Genomic DNA, 26,142 nt, shown 5'->3' with positions numbered 1-26,142 from the left:
TGCAGGAAATCTTAAATCCTGAAGAAACTTATATCTACTTTTAAATAAGAAATGTATCAAGAAAAATTTTGACACTTTTCCAAATTGAAGCCACTTGAGCATAGGATCCATGGGAATATTAAGACCCTGCTGGACAAAAGGAAGATTCAAAAGATGGAAAAATTTCTGCCACTGAGTATATCACTGTTCTACAAAGGACAGTAATATAACGGGGTATGCATGAATTTATCTGAACGATAATTCATATAATCTGAATGATTTATATGAATCTGAATTTATGCAAGGACTTTAAAAAACTGTTTAGTGCCTGTTTTCCCTGTTTTTCTATAATGTACAAGTGCCTGAAAATGAGTGAAAGAGAAGTTAATGAGAGCCAAAACATGGGAAAGAAAGAGACGTGAAGTTGTAGAATGTCGTGGTTTAGCCCCAGCCAGCAACTACGCACCACGCAGCCGCTCGCTCACTCCCCCACGGTGGCACGGGGGAGAGAATCGGAAGAGTAAAAGTGAGGAAACTCATGGTTTGAGATAAAGACAGTTTAATAAGTAAAGCAAAAGCCGTGCACGCAAGCAAAGCAAACCAAGGAATTTGTTCACCACTCCCCATGGGCAGGCAGGTGTTCAGCCATCTCCAGGGAAGCAGGGCTCCGTCACGCGTAATGGTTTCTTGGGAAGACAGACGCCATAACTCCGAACGTCCCTCCAACCCCTTCCTTCTTCTTTGTCCCAGCTTTATATACTGAGCATGACGCTATATGGTATGGAATATCTCTTTGGCCAGCCTGGGTCAGCTGTCCCAGCTGTGTCCCCTCCCAGCTTCCCGTGCACCCCCAGCCTGCTCGCTGCAGGCCAGCATGAGAAGCTGGACTGTCCTTGACTACTTAGCAACAACTCAAAACATCAGCACCTTATCAACATTTTCTCATCCCAAATCCAAAACATAGCCTCACGCTAGCTTCTATGAAGAAAATTAACTCTACCCTAGCTGAAACCAGGACGTAGAATCATAGAATATTTCAGGTTGAAAGGACCAGGTTGCACAGGGCACCTTTAAGGACAGACTGCACGCCCTGTTACCTGTTCCAATGCTGGAATGTCCTAGCAGTGGAAACCTCTCTTCTTTCAAGTTAGGTTTGTTGTCTCCTGTCTTCCTACCGTGTGCCTCTCTGAAGAGCCTGGCTCCATTTTCTTGATAACCTGCCCTGCCCTTTCACGGCAGGGGATGGAAAAGGAGATGCACCTGCCCGTGGAAGACATCTCTCTGCTCTGGAATAGCTGATCAGCGTTCTTTGGCTCACTGAGCACTAGCTGGCATAGTGAGGAAGCCAGCCTAAAACTGTGCATCACGTTTTTCAAAAATGTAGTAATGTGCATACCCAGCTCCCATGGAGGGCAATGGGAGGGAGATTACAAATTTTAATAAAAGTTCAAAGGCAGCTAAATATATTTCACTCTCCAAATCAGAACTTTTACCTTTGTAACTTTTAGGCTTTCTTTTAGCTCCAAATAAAAATAAAGATACTTGAGTTATCAGGTATGTAACCACTAGTAGATATTGCTAAGCATGTATTAAAGGGACAGTTCACTGGGCTGAATAGCTAACATATATGGTTATATGTTATATCAATCTGTACATTTTTGGGTTTTTATATATATAAATATACACGTATATAAAAAAGTTTCTACATGCCTTTGTTTGGAATGATGTGCAGACAAGTGCCTGTATTTCCCAAATGTTTTCCATGCCCATAAAAGAGAATTTTGCCTTGACTTCAATGAGTGCATTTTAAAATTATGTCAATTTTGGCTTCCATTTTCTAAATGTTAAGAGTTGATTCATCTTCAGCAAGCATGCTTATCAGTTCCAAAATATACATGTTCTTTTTTGATAAATTTTCATTGTTTATTAAAAAAATAAATCTTTCTTATTGCAAAAAAGTGACATAATTAAAAGAAGAAAAATATGAAAATGTAGAAATCGGATATTAATTTATTTTATTCTACCATAGTCAAGGACAAATGAAGTTGATGGCCCATTTTTTAATTGATGTATTGATTACAATTTTGTAAGAAGTGTTGGTGGAATTCAGGAAAAATGATTGAGGTGGTACAAATGCCTATAAATCTGTCCCACATTGTTCGTGTTCTTTAATTGTAATTGTCTGATAAAACTTCCATCAGTTTCTGTAATTAACCTAATGGTCTAAATGAATTTCCAGATCACTGGTTATTCATTTCAATGCAGAAAAAGCCATTACATTGAGTTTAATTAATGCAAAGTTCACAGTACATTGTATCATTAGAATAGAATTTTACTGTTTTAAGTGTTTCAATTATGAATATTTTTTCTTCTCATTTTGTTTGTCCCATTTATGGGCTTGAGTGTTCATTCTCTATTCATACTAAAATAGTATAAACACTTTAGAATTAAAATATTTAAAGCCCAGTGCTGTTCAAGTTCCCATCCTCAAAATATCAGTGTAGATATTTTTTGTATTTATCATTTCAACTATTTTTAAACAGAATTCAGTCAGTGCCAAATTCATAATCCCATGATATGCCCTGGAACATCTTATTTATCTTGATATTCCTTTCACAGAAGTACATGTGACAGATGAGCGCTCACCAGAGGATACTTTTGCTTTGCGTCAGACAGATATTAAAACAATAAACTATGTTGCCCTGGGATTTTAGCTTATGAGCAACCAGAAAACAACAAGGCAAAGATGAGATGTTTTTGAAAGGTGGGAAGGCAGGTCTTTCAGAAAATTCCCTGGAAACCTTTGGTCCTGTAATATTTTTGACAATGAATATTTTTTATGTTTAATTTTTTTTACAGCAAATCAGGAAAACACATTCTATTACTTCAGAGAAGGCATTAGAAAAGTTCCTGAATTATCCTAATAATCTTACTGATCCAAAGTTATGCATTATATGCTAGGAGAGAAGGAAAATCTATGACAGAAGCTTTAGTTATTAATTACATGATATGGCAATTTTGCTTTTTCTGTACGTTCTCTATTAAAAACTTACCAACACTTATGTATGACAGACACATGTACTATCTTTAAAAATATTTGTTTTTCCCTGTGGGTGTTTTGTTTTGATTCATAGGTGGAGGATAGTTCAGGACTTTGTTGATATGCATGGAATAAATGAGGAAAAACATAAACACCAAGTATAAATACCACATCTGGTAGTAGGATTTAGTACATTTGAGGACTAATTGTGCTACAGAAATTTAAAATTAAGTAAAGCCTGTCTAGTCAATATGTCTGTTGAATATCCTCACTTAGAAGTAGGTTACTTGGCTTAGGAATATTAGTAAACTAGCTAAAAAATGCTGTCTGAAACTGTTCTTACGTTTCTTGTTTCAGTGAAGACATTCCAGGTTTTACTTTTCTATGGCATTACTAATGGATTGGACTAAGACCTTTGACATTTATATTATATTCTGGGATATTTCCTGTACCAAAAAGATTACATGGGGAAAATACAGATTTTTAAAAGGTGCTTTAAAGTGCGCTTCCGAGTGGAGTCATTAGTGGAAACATTCACTTTAGAAACCTTGATTCAGTTGATTTTGTCAGGCTTAATCTTTTGCACACATATAATTACCTGAAAATTGTATTGTAATGATGACAATCTTGTGGTAGTATTATCCTGAGACTGAAATGTAGGTGCTCCTGGCATTTGGTTTTCTGGATTTTGTATGTATGATTGACCATATTCAATCCAAATGGTCCTATACTTTATTGTAATGACATCAGTGATTAATTTGTCTTGATTTATTGTTGTAGTTTTTATTAATTTATTTGTTGTGATTTTACTGTTGTTGGTAATGGAGAGAATGTTTACTAAGCTTGCTATTTTGAAGTGGTATATGGGTCAGGAACAGTTTGAAGAATGAGTATTCATATGATATAAATAAATTGCCTGTGTTACAGTATTTGCGAATTAAATGTAAAAGGTTTCTGCAAACTAAATTTTTAACTGGTGTATTTTCTCTTGAACTAAAAGGGAATGGCAGTTCGCTTCATCACAATTGAAATATATATTAGTAGATTGTATTTACATGTTTGTGGTTTTTTCTGCTTTTTGTTGCTTCATAGAAAAAAGGTAGAGTACCCGTGCAAAGGAGTTCTGTGATCAAGCCAATTTGACCATTGTAGGACTGAGATTCAGGAATGAAACAGTACTGAAATCCTGCCCAAAGTGAAATGTCCATACATTTGAGTAGACCAATCACACATCTCATTCCCAGGCTACAAAAACCTCATTACTGAACATTTAGGAGTCAGACTATCTTTTAATGTGCTTCCTGAATTGCCTTTATTTATAAAATAAAGAGAATTACCTCCCAGTTACACAGGAATAATGTGAAAAGTGCCCTTCCTGGTCTGTATGTTAAAATACAGTGGGTTTACATGAAAGTTTAAATAAAGATGATACCAATAATAAGTAGGAAGGGAAGTTTACTAATTGCCTTCCATGATTTTTCCCCCATGTTTAAAAGTGTAAAAGGTTGAAAAATCATGTATCACTTCCAGAGGAAAATACTGGTGTCATCTCTTGTTGAAATGTCTTTACAAGGTTTTTAAACACTGTTTTGGCCGATTGGATTGGACCATGCTTTGAAGGAAGTACACAAATCTGAATGCAGGCTAACTTCACTGACTTCTAAGTCAGATAATTGTAAAGATAATACAAAATTAACAAAATCAGTGGAACCATATTCAAATGTATTATGTTATGTTCTTGACTTAATTATCAGCCCTTTTAAATTGTAAAGTGAACGTCTTTGGGGGTTTTTTTTTTGTAGCACTGCCTGAAATTATTTCACCATTTTTTGTGTTCTTTATCACTATATATTGTTGTCCTGTAACTATTTTAAGGATAACTTTTACCCTCTATCAGTATTTTAAACGGTGACTAATAAGTCATCAGTAAGAAGTATTGTAGTTGTCCAGAATCTGTAAATATGGGTTTAATGTCACTCCTGCAGGTCTGATTTTAAGTGCTTTGCTGTGGATGTGGCACTTCAGGACATGGTTTAGGGGACATGGTGGCGCTGGATTAATGGTTGGACTTGATGATCTTGAAGGTCCTTTCCAACCTAGTGATTCTGTGATTCTGTGATTCTTCTGTTAATCTGTTAGTGATGGTGCAGTGTGTCTGAATCAAACAGTTTGGCTGCATGGAACTCCCAGTCTCTTTTTGCCCTTGCTTCTTTAGACTAGTTGCTTCCACAGGAAGTTTTATAAAGATAGACATATCCTGAGTTGTGTGCCACTGACTTTTTTTTACCTTATACACAATCTCCTATGGGTAGTGGGAGGTGACTGGAAAGGTGTGCATAACATTTTTCATAGTAAATGAAGGAAAATACTAAAATTACTACATTTTGTCCTCTCTTTGTAGTAGTACTACTCTTCGTCTAGTTTTCCACATCTATGTCCTTTTCACTTTGTCTCAGAAATGGTGTTTAGCTAGACACAGGGGAATTTTTCCGTTTGCTTGGAACTTGTAGATGTCCAACAACCAGGAACACAAGATAAGTTATTGATTAGTTTGATCATCTATATTTGAAGATTGTTCTTTAATTTAGAGATCAGAGGTGGCTTCTCGGATCTCTTCTGGCTTATGGCTTAGTTGCTTTGTTGTTTGCTTTTGCCTGCTGAGCTTTTTCTTGTTTGTTAGTAGTTTTTTTTGTGAAAACTCAGCTATCCTTTGTACATCAACTATTTATATTCTTTGTGACGTCAACTATGCAGTACTCTTATTTTGTTATTAAATACGCCATAAGTAATTTGACCAGCAATTTTAGCATTTTTTATTCGAAGTTGTAGGCTGGAGTAAATTACATAGCTTTACCAAGAAATTTTCAATCATCTTATCTGTTCTTTTTTTATCCCTCCTTATCCTCCATTTTTTCCCTACGTGTTAGGAGAAAACCCTTGATTTCTGAGGGATTCAGGTGGCTGCATATACAGTCCAGTAAAAGAAGAATGAGATATATGGGAATTTCTGATAATCACAGAATCACCAAAGGACTGAATCTCAGAATGGCTGAGGTTGGAAGGAACCTCTGGATGAACACCTTGTCCATCCCACCCCACTCAAGCAGTGTAACCTCGAGAAGGCTGCTCAGGACCATGTCCAAACAGCTTTTGAATATCTCCAAGGATGGAGGCTCCACAGCCTCTGTGGGTACCTGAACCAGTGCTCAGTCACCATCACAGTCAAAAAGTTTAGACAAAAAGATGAGACAGTTTCCAGGCTTTGGCATCAAGATGCATATGGTGGTATCGTATACAAAGAAACCAATGGTGGTTTGTATATTGGTATATTAGAGGAGATGAAACAAAGGAGGGCAGAGAAAAAGAATAATTCCATAGATACTTAAAATAATCACAAAGAAAACAAAGTGTGAATTCCGTATGTGCAAGTCATTAGTGAAATAGATAATTTAGGTCTGGAAACAAATTTAAGGTAAAGATAACCAAACAACTTTTGCTGGAGCAGTTAAGCATCATCCTACAATTTAACATAAGAATGAACACGTTAAATGGGAGGTTGCTTATAACTGAAATATTTTATGTATGTTTTTGAGTGTATTTGATTATGTTGGTGATTTAGTGTGGAAAAATCTAACAAATCTTATTTTTCATATGTCTGAGGATGAAGTAGTTGAAAACAGTGTCTTAAAGCAGTTGTCCTCTTTCTAGAAATATTTACATAATCTTTCTGGGTACACCTTAATATAAAAAGTTTCACCAAATTTATGTAAAATTTGGTGCTAATTTGGATTTGGCTGGAAACTTCACGCAGTAGTGTTGTGTAAAGGGATTCAATTACAGTGTGCAGTGCTTTGTAAGTAACTGTCTCACATAAAAAGTTAATTAATCAGAGCTGTGTCGATTTCCTTGTGCCATGTCAATTTGCAGCAAGGTAATTAATCACTAATCGCCCAGCGTGCAGCAAACTAAGGGACAATCCATGAGTCATTTATTGTTATTTTTTCAAAAATAAATGGCACACAGAGCAATGAAGAAACATATCTTGCCTTTCATAATATTTTTATCGACAGTTTTGCATGTTGTAATAGACTGCAGCAACAAGCAGCTGTAGTTCAATGGAATATGAATATTAAAGAAACAAATGAGAACAGATTTATAGGCCATTGCTTTTCTGTTATGTCAGTTTTGAGATTACACTGAGCAAATGAACAGTGAAAAATTACTCTTCCATGTGGAGAATGGTGATTAGACTTGTACATTAATTAGAGATTTTTGTTTTCCTTTTCAATGCATTTCAAATGAGAATGTCCTATAAGTAGAAGTTTGTCCAAAATACAGATTTATTCATTCCTAAGCAACAGTGTTTAATAGTGACATATATTTTTGTGCTATAGTAAGGAAATAATTGTCTATTAATTTTAAGTGTGTGTTTAAAGAACTAAATAGATTGTGAAAGAAAGATAATGGAAGTGACCAGTTGTGACTGTATTTGACATATATGGAAAAATTCCTTTGAATTCAATTAATTCACAACTAGATCCCAAGGATAATCATCTCACAAAAGTGGCAGGTGAAAAATGTAGTTTCAGCTTGCTATTTGTAAACATTGTGAACTTTGTGAAGAATTTTTTACCCTGAAATTTTAAGAATCCATATATATATATATATATATATATATATATATAAAATTTTAAAGCCTTCTTAGGTTAAAATCTGTAGTAACAGAGCTCAAATTTTACTTGCATTGTACTTCGGACTGTATATTTAAATGCAAAGATCTGCACACATTTTCTTTAACACACTTTGTATAATTCTTTTAAAGAATGCCAAGTAATACTACTTAATACTATTACGGTGAAATGAAAACATATTATACAGCATACATTGGCATAAACTCCTGATTCTGTTCCAGAAGTCTCAGATAGTATCATATAGATTATTCTGCTTAGCCTTTCTCAGCATGTTACCCATTATATCTCTTTGTTTTTAATTTATTGTCCAGCACTTCTGAAGTGTTTCCTCAACAGGGATCCTCCTGCACTATGCCAATAATGTAAATGTGTCTCCCTGCCTTGCTAGCAGTTAAAGTATGTTGCAGTAAATTAGCTATAAACTGATGCAAACATGATGTAGCATTAAAATTCTTCACCATAAAACATTTGAAAGCTCTTGATGGCAGATGACCTGATAGTTTGCACAAAGAAGGAGAGATTAGGAGTGATGAGAGGTAGATTCGTTCATTCTGATGGCACACCTTTCTTGAGGCATATGGCGCTCTCATACAAATTCAAACCACAGCACAAATGCAAAGAATAATTGCCCATTAAAATGGCTGTATATTTTTATGGCTTTGAATCAAAATATGCCCCCTGTTGTTTTTTGCATCTGCTACTCTTCCATCTATCCCAAAGCTTTAAAACTTTAATACACAGTGTATAACCCTTAAGTATTTTTTACCAGGTTATATTCCTCCTTTTGCGAACTCATGCTTTGTCATTGTTCCATCAGTCTTTGTTTTCTAAGGCTTATGTTGAGATATGGTGCCTAGAAAATGCACCTGTTTGTCATATTCATTTGATAAAAAAATGAATAAAACCAATGCTGATACTACATCTCTTGGGAGAAACTAAGATTTGATTAAATTTCATCTGTTATGAACGCAAAGATTAAGTTACTCTTTGTTTCCTCATGCTCGTATTTGTTTTCTGTATAAAATCATTACTCACCTAGATTTTACCAGTGTCCTGACATGAATCCCATTAATTCCAAAAGCCTTTTTATTTGCTTAAATGTTGCAGTTTGCTGACCAGATTTTATGTTTGACATCTGAACTGAAGTTCAGTGAAGGACATACCCTCACAGTGTTTCCATGTTGACAAAGTGTATCCAAGAGAGAGAATTTTTTGGACAATATTCATTGTAATAATATATTTTCTTAAAATTTTGTCCTCTTAAATATAAAAATAGAACAAATAAATTTAAAGAAGGAATCCTACCAACATACTGTTCCTAAAAAAAAAAAAAAAAAAAAAAAAAAAAAATCCACATTTATAGTCTGTAGTACAAGATGATTTGTATGCTTTTGGATAGTTATATTAAGCAAAGCCAGGCACTTCCACAGCATGTTGTTTTCAGTCTTTTTTAATTTGAAAGAGTAAAATTGCAGTTCCACTGTAGGAACTGATTTTTGTGTTGTTGCTGTTGTAGTCTTATTCATATTTGAATAGCTGAATGAATAATAATAGAACTGATGGGACTGTTGGATGGGAATGTAAATTGTTTCTTTCGCTTGATATTTGATTATATATAGTCCTTAGAAAAGTTTTTCTTTTTTTTAAGCTCATTATCACCTCATATCATCAATTTGTAGTTGGGGAAATCTGCCTTTTCTCTATCACAGATCAGAAGGATTCCAGTCATCAAATTACTTTGGTAAATTTAAGGTACTTTTGCTTAGTAGTGGACTCAGATGCTTCCCTGCTGAGAGTCAAACGCATTTTCAACCCCATTATAATAGCATTTTCACTGACTGAGTTTCAGCAGTTTGGCACTGAAGCACTAAGGAAGGTTGACCTACAAACTGTAAGTCATTAAAATTTACCCCTCCTGGCTAGTGTATTCATTACTTTTGGGGCTGGTTAATAGCACTTAATGCTTCCTGATGGGAGAGCCCTTTTCATAAAATTGTTTTTATGAAGTCCATTCTTCATTTGTGTTCTAATGGTGCCACTTCTGCTGGTTATTTTGGGGTGAGGATATTAAAAAGTTGGTAGCAAAATAAATTCTATGGTTATTACATGTTCCTAACCCTCTAATTTCTCAGCTGGGCTGAAGTAGCATAATTTTTTTTTTGCTGAACTGAAATCTAGGCTGACATGATCTTGTTGATTATTTTACCTCTAATCTTAATCTTTAATACTACTACCTGGAAATAGAAGACACGTTTTCAGATACTCTGATTTTCCGACTGCCCCAAATAAATTTTTTGGGATAGATATAATTCTGTTACATATAGTCTCTACTGTTAGCCCTCACTTGCTGATAAGACTTTGCAGTGCCACTCCTAGTTCCGTATTTCTCAGGCTTTGTTTCCCTCATGTCTTATCCTCGTCCTGACAGAGCTCCAAATAATTCCTCTACCTTTTACTAATTGCCTCTACAAGCTTTTTTAGAGTTTTGCTTTAATCTAGACATTTTATGCTTCACGATTTTATTAAGGAGACTGTGCAAGGCAAACATAACAAAACAATTAAATTACTTCAGGCTTTTCGTTCTAACATATCCTTTGTGTTGCAGATCCTTTGAAAATGGTAGAAATCACTGTCCTGTCTTAGTATCTTCCATGACTGCTGAGCCTCCATTTTGTGTTCCGGGTATGGTAAACACTTAATGGGCTGAGTGACTCTTCCTGCTGTCTACCTCTGTCTTTTTCTCCTCTCTCATCAGAGAAAGCTTTATTTTTCATAAAAATTTAATAATATTCAAAAGAAAAAAATCTGTTATTTTTTACTCATTGATGGGGCAGTCTGCTTTTCCAGGGATATTTCTTTGTAGAGAACCATTCACTGTCAAAGATTTAAGGTCAGTGACCCTTCTCGTAATTCTTTCCAAGGTGTGACCACTGTGAAGATTGAAGAGTATTTAGGTTAAATGCTCAATTATTGCAAAATACGTATTTTAAAACGTCTCTGTGAAAGCTGGATTGAGTGGTACAATTCAAAGGTAAAATATGCTCACAAACCACTTTGGAGTTCATACTTTCACAGAGGCTTATCCTCAGTGTCTCCCACACAACTTCTGCACAATTCCAATATTTATTCATTTCTTCTGAAAATCAAGAGATAGGTCTGTTCTTCGCACATGTGTATAAGTTGTGTGGCTCTACAGAGGAAGTGGTGAGTTAATTTCAGCAGAAAGATTGTCTGGGACCCTGAGTGTTTCACTGAGAGAAGACCATTTAACTGCTTTAAATATTGCCAAACATAGATGTTAATTACAAGAAATTACTTGCTGAAGCAGATCTTAGAGCAGGAGTTTCCAGACCATGTATTGCAAGCCCACAGCACTGTTGGATACCTTATACTGCTTGAGCTTACTCTTTTTTGAATTTGTTTGGTTTTCTTTGGCACTGCTGCTGTTTTTTCCTGTGAAAGTGTGGTTTTGATCAGTGTGGAGAGAACTCCGGATGCACATGTAAGTGAAGAAGTTGTCCAAACTGCTCAAAGGTTGTCAGACTTCATTTTTTGTTAATGGCTTTTAGGTCCGAGAAATTTCTCTTACTCTTGGTAGTTTAAGAGTGTCCCTAAAGACTACAGTTTTTTTAAACTAGATAGCTCAAGAATACCAACCTTCATGTTTGTCATTTAAGATACCTGCCATTTCAGGTATCAGTTTTTCCTGGCCAGACTCTCAAGTCCATTTTACCCCATTTGGTTAAGCAAACTCTTCTCAGCAATGTTTTGTTAGTTTTGGGGTTTTTTTTTTTTCCTTTTTATTTATTTGCATGGTTTTAAAAAAGGCACAAATTAACTCTCAAATTATTCGAGAAACACTTCTATAAGTTGTGATCTAGTAGGTGGAAAGGAGTCATTTTTCTAATGCAGGCAGACGGCAGCTAAACATGACTCTGATAACAAAGATAATTATACTGGATTAGATTAGTTCTTCATCTAGTCCAATACCCTGTATTTGGAAAATAAAAGTTGTAAGACTGGAGCTAGTGTGTAGGTATATAGTGCTTTTGAACATTCTGTTAGTTTTGTACAATTTGGAGTGTTTTTGTAAACCAGAGGTGATGTCTTTGTGCTGTTTCTCTGTGGGAAACTGTTTTTTCATCCTTTCCAATCATATAAATTGTTAAATTTTTATCAGCTATGATATCCAGTGGCAGAGAGTTCCATGGCAGCTTAGTTAGAGATTGTGTAAAGAGCCACTTTTTCCCATATTTTCCCCCATTATTCACAATTGTGGAGCTGTGTCATAGCTCCCACAGTCACTTCTTTTCAGTGCTGAAGAGTTCTAGTTCACTTCATTGTTTCTCTTACAGAAGTAACAGACATGATAATAGTTTAAAATGTGTGTTGTGTGCATCACCTAATTTAAGCCAAGACAGGAAGTCTCCAGCATGTGGCATTCACAAATTTATTCTGTAAAGGACAGAAGTGAACATGATGCCATGATGTCCGACCCTCATGTTTTTCTCATGTATTGCTAACTTCCATCTATGAAATTTTATTAGACCATTGTACCTTTTATTTATCTGTTAGTATGGGAGGACAGTCCATCAGAGGAACTATGGCACAACCTGTAGATCTTTTTACTATGTTTGCTTATATCTTCAATCTGCTGAAAATTATCCCTTACATTTTCATAGGCGCATTGTACTAGTTTGTATGCAAGCCTGTTTACTTGGAAAGGAAAAGGACAAAAGTTACATGGTCTAAACAGTATGTCATGATTCTAGCACTTCTGTATTTATACTGTTCAATAGTCATTGTTGCATATGTAAAAGTACTTACAGCATTGGAATTTCCAAGTATATGATATGTATTTTTTCGTTTTGCCCCCCCCCAAAATGCTTTCCATAACTCTATTTCTTTAAACCTTCTTAAATGCAGTTGATTGCAAAGTTGTCAACAGTATATTGAGTTCTGTAAATTCATCAGATTTTGACACATATTCTTTTTACAGAAAAAGCAATAAAAATAGGGTATTTGTTTAAAAGACTGTTTTAATTTAATTGTATTGCCATAAGGTTGTTTTATGTTGTATCACAGACATGTAATGCTTTGCAGAATTACTGTATAACCTTTCTGTCAGTGAGAAGGACTTAGCAAAGCCCAAAAGCCACAGCAGTAAGGCAATAATGGAGAAGTCACCATCATTGCAGTGTTTTCCTTCGTGTGTTCAACCAGTGACATCTACAAGTTGTGAATTTTTTCTTTTCTTTTTCAAATTCAAGGTGTCTTTTTAAAAGTTAATGCTAAAACAGATGGAAGACAAATGTGGATTGAAATCAATTTGTATTTCAGATTTGAAAAACTTACTGTTTTATACATCATTACTTCCATTTTCTTGCTTGTTATTACGGCTTTGCTAAGCAATATTTATTTCTTTTATCTCTTTATTTACGTACTGTAAAATGCAGTGAAGCACAACTGAAGTAACTTGAGTGCCAGCAGAACTGGATTTGATTTTCCCTGTCTCTCTGATAAATTCATTCCAAAAATACCTGTTCTAACCATTGGCCAGCAATATATGAACAAAAGAGAAATGAAGTCATGAAGTATTGGCTAAAAAACTGGCAGAGAAAATAAAGTGGAAAGTTTCTTTTTTTTCAATTAAAAAGCTTATGAAGAGAGAATTTTTACAGACAGTTTACAGGAAAAAACCTCTAAGTAGTACTGTATTAGTGTTAAATTTCTGATTAAAATATTTTAAGTCTGACATGGAATGGTAATTAATATTTACACTTAGTTGCAATGACAATATACAAATGTCTGAATTAATTTCTTTTTTATATGTTTACATTGTTTCTATTGGGTCTGAATACTCTCTGAATTTGTACAGATCTTTCCGAACTATGCAATGCTTGCATTTGTAGAATTACGGGTGCTGTTATGAACAAAGTACACCCCCAAAATCTGAGAAAACTCTTGCTCTGTCTTTCTTTCCCTTGGTACACAATTAAGGCCCAGTTAATAATCAACTTCTGAACAAAAGTAAAGCTCTGTTAGACTGGTAAAATCTCTGGATAATATAGCTCACTGGAGGTCACCTGGTCTAATGCCTCATCCCCACTCAAAGCAGGGCTGACTTCTGAAGGTAGATCCAATAGAAATGTCCAATAGAAATGTCTCTGGCATTATGAATTTGAGCCCGAACTGGGTGACTTGGACCTCAAGAGTCTCCCGTTAGCAGTGTTGGCTAAAACATTCAACATTATTTTTAATGGTGTCTTCTAAGGGAATCAGAGCTGCCTATGATACTGCCATCTAAATTCCCAGTTTGCTGTCTTGGGCTTGTGTACAAAGATTTTGTGTAAAAGAAGGTGAGGCCTCCGGTTAAAAGACTAAAAATTTACTTAATGTGGCAACTCCCTCATCCAGTTACAGGCAAGCTTTAATACGAGTGCAAACATGCCGCTACATTACCCGTGCTTTGAAACGCTGGGTTGATCTGAATATTTTACATTCATTCCTCTTCTTTCTTCCCAGTGCCAGGATTTCCCTACCCTGCTGCAACCGCGGCTGCTGCGTACAGAGGTGCACATCTAAGAGGCCGAGGTCGCACAGTGTACAACACGTTTCGTGCAGCAGCACCCCCTCCTCCAATTCCAGCCTACGGCGGGTAAGGAGATCAGCCTCTTTTACCTATTAGCATGAATCTCCAAAGGCTACAAGCTCTTTGTGCCTGTGGTGCATGCTGATCGTGTCTCACCGCGGAAACCAGCACAGCATGCAACCACTCCCCATGCTGGAAGTGGTACACCTTGCACGGAGTATTGAAAAATGACTGTAATTTGTACTGCCATGGTTGGTGGCCTTAAGCATTTCAGATGTCACATATTGTTATGTAAATGTTCTTAGGAACTGAATGCTTTGGAACAGAGAAATTGTTTCGGCTAAAGATACATTTTTGATGATTGCAAACATCTGGTTATTAAGGAGGTTGGATCAAGTTAGCTGCTTTTTCTTCAGATCATCCACTGAAAGTTGTCTCTAGACCTGAAGGCTTAGTGATGTGGGTTTTTTAAATTTTATTTTATTGCTGTTTGTTTAGTTTTTCTAGTTGACATTTTTGCCACGACAGAGATTTGGGGTGCTTCTCGCAGGGCCATGTGTTTTTCAGTAAGTTTGCTTAAATAATACCTTAAGATTTCTCGGTGACCTACATTTACTAAAACCAAGTAGAAAACTAAGGAACAAAGGAGAGAATTTCATAGTAATAATTTCTAGAACCTCAGTAATCTTCTGTTAATTCAGAAGTTATATATACATTTTTGAGATATATTTTTGAAGGAAAGAAGGAAGAAACAAATTCTCCTTGTAGCTCTGTAGATGCTGACATTTACAAAGAAAACCAGAACAGAAACAGAGAAATTTTCTGAACAGAATATTTACAGAAAAAAACACAGAAAGGTTTCATATGCTGCATATCATATTTAAAAGTCCTAACATTGTCAAAAGGTTTTCAGCTATTATTAAATTGGGAAAGTTGGAAAATCAGAGAATGGCAGATCCCTGGCCAGAATAGTATTTTGTCATAAAAATTTGTCGTAGATCACAGATATGCCACTACTGCTCTGCAGAGCAACCAGTTCTCTCTAAGAAAGGGTTAGGAAGGATTTGCAAAGTTTTGAATGAAGGTGATCTCTCTCTGCCCTCACGAAGTTCTGTTCCACAGTTCATCTGCTCTTGCTGTGGATATCCCCTTGTAAGGGAGCTTGCAGCACAGGATTGTGCTAGGACCCTGACCTACTTCGTTACAGTAGAAGATGGGTGCCCTCCACTACTTCCCTCATTTTCTCATGAAGCCTTCGTTCTGTTAAGTAAAAAGGCATGTCTTTTCCTAGGCAGGTTCGGAGATGTTGTCGGTCAGCCATTAAACTAAATTTTCAGGGGTATTTAGGACAGGCACTTTGACCATCCCTTCAGACTGGGCAGTTGTCACATCAGAGAGAGAAGATGTTCTAAAAATGAATATAAAAATGATGCCACAGAATCACGTTATTTTGTAGAAATTTTTTTTTTTTTTAGTTCAGTGTTTTGCGTAGTTTAATAAGCAAAACAATGTTAATTTAATAAGCAAAACAATATTACCACTACTGGAGAAAGACACCATGATTTCTGAAGATTGTCTGAATTACCTTTGGACGAGGATGGTGTCCCACAAAAGTTATGCTACTGTTGCCCAGACTCTCCTTTAGAGTGAGTCCAGGTATTTGTACAGGGCAATGATGGTAACAAGTTTTGAATGCCCTACAAGAGCCAATTTCAATGTGAATGTCTCAGCTACGAAATGGATACTGCATATAAAGAAAGCGGACTCTTTCCATCTCTACTTCATTTAAAAAGAAATTCTTAAATTTGAACACATTGTGCAATGTGTAGTGAGATAACAAGATGGGTTATTACCCATTTCATGATGTCATGAACGTAATACCTTCATTTAATACAAAGTCATAAAGCAGTGTAAGAAGATACATACCAGCTATGATACAGTTTTTGATTTGGACAATACTTTTTTCGTTAGTATCAGCAAAATGAATAAATACTTTCAGATCAGTAAGTAACTTAAACTTGCTTTAATTTAAGGGGCCACATGTGGGTGCTCTGTTGTGTGTGTGTGTGTGTGTTATAAATTTTTATAGTTTAGTTAGTACAGTGACTCAGCAGGACAAATTAAATTTCCAAGTGTAATACATATATATTCTTATGTAATTGTACAGCTTACTTTCAGCATCTTTAGGTAGTAAGTTAGATCTATAAGCATTGTGAACTGCTGTTGTAAGTTAATACAGAAGTTTTGCACTGCATTCAGGTTCAGCAGTGTTTCAGAACTGGGTTCCAAGAGGTCAGCTCAGCACTCTTACATTCTTCTGAAGGAAGGCTTCACAGTTAGGTTGGACAGATGTCAGCTACTACCTTCATGCCATGTCTTTAAAGATGACTTCAGTGGGAGCCATGTATTGCATCAGTAAGAATTCACATCTTCTCATTGTTCTGGTGACTTCCAGCTGTCTGAGATGAGCCCTTAGTAATCTTGGGCTCACCTTGCCAGTCAGTATGTTTTCTATCACAATTTGACTCTGCAGATTTTTCAGTTGGTAGGCTTTGTCTTAGTTTCGATAGGTCTTAGTTCAGATATTAGTCAGGTTTACTTTTCTCCATCCACTTATGCTTTATAATAAGGCTCTCCTTTCTGATGCACAAAAATGGATTTCCAACTTTTGTAATTCATGGATCAGTGCATACCTCCATTGCAGTGATCCACAGTTGGATTAATAAAGCTTTACTTGGAAATAATTTCCTTGGCCTAGTGTATTGGATCTTGTGCTAGTAACTTCACTGACACAATAGTACAGTTTGGAATTTCTTTGCAATGCTTTGTTCTGTGCTCACCCATTATGTACTCTGACCTATCAAAGTAGCAAAAAGGAATTTTCATCAGAAAAAATCCTTAATCAATGAGAATAAATTACAAGATGTGGTTTTCAGTCACTAGGACTCAAGGAAAATTACTGAGATAATAAAGAGATCACAGAGAATGAATCAACTTACAAAAGAAAGCAAACAACCTGGATTATCATTTGTTGATAAGAAAAATGGAAAAATCTTTGAATGCTATTTTGCAATTCATTTAGTAGCAATTTCTCATTTTTCACTTGAGGAAGGAGCCCAGCCTTAGAGCCAAGCAAACAGTTTGATAATAAAATATTTTAAATCATTAAAAAAAAAATTTACTTTGTATAATGACAGTTACAACTTTAATTATAAATTTACATTAAATCCAGCAATATTTAGTTAGAAAAATATTATTTTTCTTTTTAAAAAAGAACCCACATGTAAGTGTAAAATATAAAGCTGAAGTTTGAAATAACCTTTTTAATCTTCTTTTATTTCATTAATCTTAGCTTACAACTGAAATAACATATAATACTTGGTCTGAAATAATCTTCTTCACACTTACTTGTTTATATTACAAAGTTTTGTAACAGAAACGGAATAATTTTGCTTTAAATTTGGAAATCAACTGTAAAGCTAAGCACATGTGTTCTGTAGACTAGTTTGACATGCTGCTTACTAATGTTGATCTCAGGATCTCAGCACTGTCTCAGCATGCCCTGCTCTATAACAAAAGCCTTCTTTCTGTTCGGTCTCCCTTGAATCCTGTCATGTTTGATACTGACTGTGACCTTTTCTTAGAAACCATTCATCAACAAAGTTAAGAAATGACAATGTGTCCCATACTGTAAAATAATCTAGAAGATCTTCTGGTCATTAGACAAAAAAAGTTAGTGTGATTAATATGGAAAGCTGTCTTCTGCTGTGTGAAAATACACACAGCAGTGAAACAAAGTGAACACTTTGCTAGGTCTGAGGAAAATTACAGAATCACAGAATCATTAAGGTTGGAAAAGACCTTTAAGATCATCAAGTCCAACCATCAACCCAACACCACTGTGCCCACAAAATCAGGCCGTGAAGCGCCACATCCACACGTTTTTTGAACACTTGCAGTGATGGTGACTCCACCACCTCCCTCGGCAGCCTGTTCCAATGCTTGACCACTCTCTCCGTGAAGAAATTTTTCCTAATATCCAATCTAAACCTCCCCTGGCTCAACTTGAGGCCATTTCTTCTCGTCTAATTGCTGGTTACTTGGGAGAAGAGACCAACACCCACCTTGCCACAGCCTCCTTTCAGGTAGTTGTAGAGAGCGATAAGGTCTCCTCTCAGCCTCCTCTTCTCCAGACTGAACAACACCAGTTCCCTCAGCTGCTCCTCATAAGACTTGTGCTCCAGACCCCTCACCAGCTTTGTTGCCCTCCTTTGGACACGCTCCAGCACCTCAACGTCCTTCTTGTAGTGAGGGGCCCAACACTGAACACAGGATTCGAGGTGCGGCCTCACCAGTGCCGAGTACAGGGGCACAATCACTTCCCTACTCCTGCTGGCCACGCTATTTCTGATACAGGCCAGGACGCTGTTGGCCTTCTTGGCCACCTGGGCACACTGTCGGCTCATGTTCAGCCGGCTGTCAACCACCCCCAGGTCCTTTTCTGCCGGGCAGCTCTCCAGCCACTCCTCCCTAAGCCTGTAGTGTTGCATGGGGTTGTTGTGGCCGAAGTGCAGGACCCTGCACTTGACCTTACTAAACCTCATACAGTTGACCTCTGCCCATCGATCCAGCCTGTCCAGATCCCTCTGCAGAGCCTGCCTACCCTCGAGCAGATCAACGCTGCTGCCATGTAGCTATATTTAAGGCCGTTGTTTTCTTATAAACCAAGCACACATGCTTTAAAATGTGTCATTTAAAAATTAAATCAGTGTTCATGAGATACGTAGCACTACATAAATACTTAGTGGATCCTTTTCTTGCGAGTGAGGCATTTCACTAATTCCTTGAGATAGTATCTTGTTTATTAGCTCATGGAAAATACTTCAATTTTAGCATTTGTAGCATCATTTCTAATGCCTTGAAATACTAGAATGTGCAGCTTACTCATAACTTCATATGTATAATTCATTTATGTACCATAAAAACCTACTGAAACTGAAATGAGGGAGTAAAGCTTCATTTGTGTGAGAAAACTGAACACTGTAATTTATAGACTTTGGAGATCTACGTTGCACGGAGAGCTTAGCTTCAACGCTATGCTGCAGGAGGAAGAGAAGCAAGAGGCGATCATCGTATGTATGGCATGAGAGGTGCAGGGAGACCAGAGCAGTATGGGAGGATGTAACTGGGGAGCTGTGAGCTATTGCCTGCTTGTCTTAGGGGGCTCTCTGGGAATTTCACAGCAGGATTGGTAACTTGGTTGAGAAGCAAAGCAGTTACTGTTTTAAGCTGATGAAAATCCTTTTGTAATTTCTTTCTTGGGACAGCTTCCATGTGGGAAGATTTGAGCTTACTGCTGCTTTCACCTTTCTTGCAGCCTTCTCTCTGGATACTAGATAGTGTTTTGTACAAACTAATTTTTAAGAGATTTAAAAAAAAAAAAGACAACATCAATGTAAAAAACCCAGTGTCATCTTGGCTTAACCTGATGTCTTTCTAGGATTATCTATTTTATTGACACAGTGCCTACTAATGGTGTAAGAAATGACCTAATAAAGCAGAAGGTACTAGTAAAGGTGCCCTTATGGCAGATTTTGGATGCAGCTGGCTGTACTTCGGTTGTCAAAAGAAAGGAGAAGGAAGCAGTTTTCTTTCTCTTTGGCATGCCACTGAAAGCAGGTGATCTGTTTTTGATACCTGTAATTGCTTTTGAACTCTGCAGCAACTGGTAGCACAGCATTCTTGAAAATAATTTGCCAAATATTAAAACATCATGAGTGTGATGCTCCATCTTTATACTGCTGTCAGGAAAAGCCAGTGTCACTGTATACCTGGTAGTATAGCAACTAAAACTAATGAGGAGCCTTTCTATTCCAGCATCATTTGCCTCAAGTTCTTCACAAGTTCAGTGTGATGCCTTTGCCTTCACGTTTCCCCTCCAATCCTTCCAATTCTGATGAAGCTCACAGAGAATTAGCTTTCAGTCTGTATCTCCACTTCCGGTGTCTTTCCAGAAAACAGGGGATAGCAATGTGCTTTTTTCTATTCCAAAAGAAGAATGCTGCGTGCCGAACCCTAAATAAAATTGTGAAGTTGGGGAGGGTGGAGTAGAAGTAACAGACACTATTCAGAAACTGCTCTCCTTTGCTAAAATAATTGTTTTTAAGTGTTATATTCTAACTCATTCAAAATGAAGAAGCAGCTTTATTTTCCAACACCTTATTCTGAATTTAAGAAAGAAGGACAATTAATATTACCTACTACATCTACTATGGTGGTTATGTTGTTTTCCAATACATCTCTTTGGGTTCACAGACAATTCCTCTTACTTTGGAGTCTGTGCTTTCTATATATGTGCAATTGTTAGAACAAAAAAAGTGTTTTGCCAGCGCATAGTAATTTATGTCTTCCAGCTTTGTTCTCTCCAGCAATGCCCTCAATTAATTTTCCAAAGCAGATAATATAACTTGTTCGTGGCAGAAGATGTTGAAACTGGAAAAACAAGAACGTAGAATTAGAGCGCATTCTAAAAAGTTGAAACGGCCTCATACAAGAGTTTCAGTTCTATATTTACAACAGTGAAAGCTGTATTATTAGAGTGTTGAAAGGTGTTACTTTAATTCTCAGTCTTTTCTTTGGTTTATTTTAAATAAGGTTGTAATTATATCTCTTCCATTGTTTGTTTCATGAAGGCTTCATATAAAAGGTATACTGTGATTTCCGAGACCAAAAACTGGAAAATATGTGCAGGACAATGAAGGTGACCCTGACCAGCAATCAGAAAACAGAGAACTTTTGTTCCTCAGGTTCCTTTCTCTTAGTTGTGGTGGAGGGGACATAGCAAACTATAACCGTGATTCCTGTTGCCATGAATGAGATCATGATTGTAATGTCCGTTTGTTACACTGAATCAATCACTCCACGCACTTAATCTGCCTTAGGTTACTTGTGTTAACTTGAGCAAATTGTGGTACGGCTGAGGGCCACATATACTCAGCTGCTATGAAGCTATTGAACTAAGGTTTGTGCAGTCACGAACTGTCCTCTTATGTCATTGATAGATTATTCAACCCTTTTGAAAGATAAGGATAGAAAAATGATAATGAAGACAGATGTAGTCCTCCCAGGATACTATAAAGGTGCAATCTGAACTAGTAAAGGGTTTGTCTTAATATAGTTGCAAAAAATGATTATAAGACACTGAGACTGAAACAAAGCAGTTACTACACTTCATCTTAGCCAAAAGGCTGAGAAGTGATTAAACCATGTCAAAAACATGCAAAACAAATTTATAATAGTTGGTGAGAAAACAGTTTCATATTTATAGAAAAAGAATTTCAGGAAATGGCGTTACTTAGATGCACATTTTATTTTCAAGATTTCTCTCTTCTCTGAGTTTTCCTTAGCGCTATAAAATCATAAGATACAACTGAATAAATCCCCCAAATTTGTTATTCTTATTTTAATGTCTCCAGGTCATGCATTAACATATCATCCATTCCTGGGTGAAGTAATTCAGATTTCAATGATGTGGCTATTTCCAGACCCTGTGTTGGTTTACAAGGAACTCAAGATTTATCTGTTTGCCAAGACAATTTTTTGAATATAAAGTGTAAGAGGAGCTGTGGTGAGATGGGTCCCTGTGTGATGCATTTGGTCTCTCCCCATGCTTGAGACTTATCATCTGTTTTCTGCCTACAGCTTCAGAGGGAGAAAAGGGAATGATAAGCCAAGCAAATTACCCTTTGGAAAATTATATATGGAAGGAAAGAAAAGCACAAGAGCGAAACATAGCTCTTGGTGGTTTATGCTTTGTCCTTTTGTTGAAGGGTGCCGTTAGAAAATACATCTGATTCCACTGGTAAGAGACAGTCACAGGAGTCAACAAATGACAAGGGCAGTGAATAGAGAAAATATACTCTGAAAATCTGTGAAAATGTGAAGAATTACTTTTCTTCAAACTTCAAAAGAAGCAGAAAGACTATATGGAGGAACTAAGATAAAATCAGCTGATACCTTTTCGTCGTGCATGTCCTGCTTGGGAATGTTACACTCATTTGGCTGACTCTGTCACTTCATTTTAGTACTAACCGTTTAATGACGGAGTCATGCATTCATGTCTCATTTTGGTGTTGGGTACATCCTTTGGTATAATATTTATCAAGCAGTTTCATATTTTGAATTCAAAATAAGTTTTTGTCTGTACCTAACTGAGCATTATATGCGAAAGGAAGGCCTAGGTGAATGAAATAACCTATCCAGGATTACACCCAGCTGCACGTGGGAATTCAGAATGTATCAGCCCCTATTCATCTTGTGACATCTTAGCTGTATGTCTGCAGGTCACCAAAAGGAGGAAGAAAAAAGGTCTCCTTTCTGACACATACTCTCTCAAAAAAAATATTTTCTGAATAGCAGTGTTTAATAATAATTGAAAGTAGTATGTTTTAACGTACTGTGGTGAGTTGATCTTGGCTGGCTACCAGACCCTCACCCAGCTGCACTGTCTTTCCCCCTCCTCAAGAGTAATAGTGGGAGAAAGATGGAGAAGCTCTTGGGCTGAGGTAAAGACAAGGAGATTGCTTACCAATTACCATCATGGGCAAAACAGACTTGACTTGAAAATTAACTTAATTCATTGCCTATTTAAATGCAGTTGGAGGATTTTGACCACGGGGCGGTTTACATGGCACCGGGCCTCCTCGCAGCTGATGGAGTGCAACTGATGCCAAGGGGCAAAAGGATTCTTGCTCATGAGCTGGCAGGCCTCATTGAGAGGGCTTTAAACTAGATTTGGAGGGGGGAGGGGATAAAACCGGGCTCACTAGAGTTGAACCTAGGGGTGGCGTGCCAGAGTTGAAATCGATAGCCCAGCTCAGGTGCATCTACACCAATGCACGCAGCATGGGCACCAAACAGGAGGAGCTGGAAGCCATTGTGCAGCGTGACAGCTGTGATGTAGTTGCCATCACAGAAACATGGTGGGATGCTTCTCATGACTGGAGTGCTGCAATGGATGCCTATAAGCTCTTCCGAAGGGATAGGCAGGGAAGGAGAGGCGGTGGGGTGGCTCTGTATGTTAGGGAGTGTTTTGATTGCATAGAAATCGAAGATTGTGAAGACCAAGTAGAGTGCTTGTGGGTAAGGATGAGGGGGAAGGCCAATGAGGCAGATATCCTGCTGGGAGTCTGTTACAGACCACCCAACCAGGATGAAGAGGCAGATGAGATATTCTATAAGTGACTGGCAGAAGTCTCGCATTTGCTGGCCCTTGTTCTTGTGGGGGACTTCAACCTACCGGACATCTGCTGGAAGCATAACACGGCAGAGAAGAAACAATCTGGGAGGTTTCTGGAGTGTGTGGAGGACAACTTCCTGACACAGCTTGTGGGTGAGCCCACCAGGGGAGGTGCCTTGCTGGACCTGCTGTTTACAAACAGAGAAGGACTGGTGAGAGATGTGGTGGTCAGAGGCCGTCTTGGGCTTAGTGACCACGACATGATAGAATTCTCAGTTGTGAGTGAAGTAAGGAGAGGGGTCAGCAAAACTGCTATCATGGACTTGCGGAGGGCAGACTTTGGCCTGTTCAGGTCACTGGTTGAGAGAGTCCCTTGGGAGACAGTCCTGAAGGACAAAGGGGTCCAGGAAGGCTGGACAGCCTTCAAGAAGGAAATCTTAAAGGCGCAGGAGCAGGCGTTCCCCATGTGCCGTAAGAAGAGCTGGCGGGCAAGGCGACCGGCCTGGCTGAACAGGGAGATTTTGCTGGGACTCAGGGAAAAGAGGAGAGTTTATCACCTCTGGAAGAAGGGGCAGGCAACTCACGAAGAGTACAAGGATCTCGTTAGGACAAGCAGGGACAAAATTAGAAAGGCAAAAGCCCAGCTAGAGCTCAGTCTGGCCACAGTCGTAAAGGATAATAAAAAATATATTTTTTACAAATATATTAACAACAAAAAGAGAGGCAAGGAGAATCTCCATCCCCTACTGGATATGGCGGGGAACATTGTCTCCAAGGACGAGGACAAGGCTGAGGTACTTAATGCCTTCTTCGCCTCAGTCTTTAATAGCCAGTCCAGGTATCCGCAGGGTATTCAGCCCCCTGAGCTGGAAGACGGGGATGGAGAGCACAATGTATTCCTCATAATCCAGGAGGAAGCAGTCAAGGACATGTTAAACCACCTGGACACCCACAAGTCTATGGGACCTGATGGAATCCACCCGAGAGTACTTGAGAGAGCTGGCGGAGGAGCTTGCCAAGCCACTCTGCATCATTTATCAGCAGTCCTGGTTAACAGGGGAGGTCCCAGAAGACTGGAGGCTTGCCAATGTGACACCCATCTACAAGAAAGGCCGGAAGGAGGATCCTGGGAACTACAGGCCTGTCAGCCTGACCTCTGAACCGGGGAAGATTATGGAGCGGTTGGTCTTGAGAGTGCTCACAGGGCACCTGCAGGACAACCAAGGGATCAGGCCCAGCCAGCATGGGTTCATGAAAGGCAGGTCCTGCTTGACCAACCTGATCTCCTTCTATGACCAGGTGACCCGCCTAGTGGATGAGGGAAAGGCTGTGGACGTTGTCTACCTGGACTTTAGTAAAGCCTTTGACAGCGTCTCCCACAGCATTCTCCTGGAGAAACTGGCGGCTCGTGGCTTAGACAGGTTTACTCTTCGCTGGGTGAGGAACTGGCTGGATGGCCGAGCCCAGAGAGTTGTGGTGAACGGCGTTAAATCCGGCTGGCGGCTGGTCGCAAGCGGTGTTCCCCAGGGCTCGGTTCTGGGGCCGGTCTTGTTCAATATCTTTATAGATGATCCAGATGAGGGGACTGAGTGCTCCCTCAGTAAGTTTGCAGATGACACCAAGTTGGGTGGGAGTGTTGATCTGCTGGAGGGTAGGAGGGCTCTGCAGAGGGATCTGGACAGGCTGGATCGATGGGCAGAGGTCAGCTGTATGAGGTTTAAGAAGGCCAAGTGCAGGGTCCTGCACTTTGGCCACAACAACCCCATGCAACGCTACAGGCTTGGGGAGGAGTGGCTGGAGAGCAGCCCAGCGGAAAGGGACCTGGGGGTGCTGGTTGACAGCCGGCTGAACATGAGCCGGCAGTGTGCCCAGGTGGCCAAGAAGGCCAACAGCGTCCTGGCCTGTATCAGAAACAGTGTGGCCAGCAGGAGTAGGGAAGTGATCGTGCCCCTGTACTCGGCACTGGTGAGGCCGCAGCTTGAATCCTGTGTTCAGTGTTGGGCCCCTCACTACAAGAAGGATGCTGAGGTGCTGGAGCGTGTCCAGAGAAGGGCAACAAAGCTGGTGAGGGGTCTGGAGCACAAGTCTGATGAGGAGCGGCTGATGGAACTGGGGTTGTTCAGTCTGAAGAAGAGGAGGCTGAGGGGAGACCTTATCGCTCTCTACAACTACCTGAAAGGGGGTTGTGGCGACGAGGGTGTTGGCCTCTTCTCCCAAGTAACTAGCGATAGGACAAGAGGAAATGGCCTCAAGTTGAGCCAGGGGAGGTTTAGATTGGATATTAGGAAAAAATTCTTCACCGAGAGGGTGGTCAGGCATTGGAACAGGCTGCCGAGGGAGGTGATGGAGTCACCATCTCTGGAAGTGTTCAAAAAACGTGTGGATGTGGCGCTTCGGGACATAGTTTAGGGGACGTGGTGGCACTGGATTAATGGTTGGAGTTGGTGATCTTGAAGGTCCTTTCCAACCTAGTGATTCCGTGATTCTGTGATTAGAAAAAAAACCAGAACTTAAAACACCAACCCCGTCTCCCCAGCCCTTCTTCCCAGGCTGAACTTCATTCCTTCATTCCTAACTCCTCCACCTCCTCCCAGAACGAGGC

General features: G+C 38.6%; 1 protein-coding gene across 10 annotated transcripts in view; it reads left to right on the top strand.

The window, feature by feature from the left end:
* RBFOX1 (RNA binding fox-1 homolog 1) overlaps window positions 1-26,142 on the top strand; it is a gene marked incomplete at both ends in the record, with an annotated part of 1,321,463 nt that overhangs the window by 1,255,166 nt on the left and 40,155 nt on the right. For all 10 annotated transcript variants that reach the window (XM_082006867.1, XM_082006865.1, XM_082006866.1 and 7 more), the window contains one exon: window positions 14,236-14,368. In XM_082006867.1, the coding sequence (XP_081862993.1) occupies window positions 14,236-14,368 (133 nt within the window). The remainder of the gene's footprint in view (window positions 1-14,235; window positions 14,369-26,142) is intronic.

This window comes from Phaethon aethereus, assembly GCF_964289735.1.
Source record: "Phaethon aethereus genome assembly, chromosome: 15".
In the NCBI taxonomy this organism is placed as follows: Eukaryota; Metazoa; Chordata; class Aves; order Phaethontiformes; family Phaethontidae; genus Phaethon; species Phaethon aethereus.
This window is presented reverse-complemented; position numbering and strand designations above follow the sequence as displayed.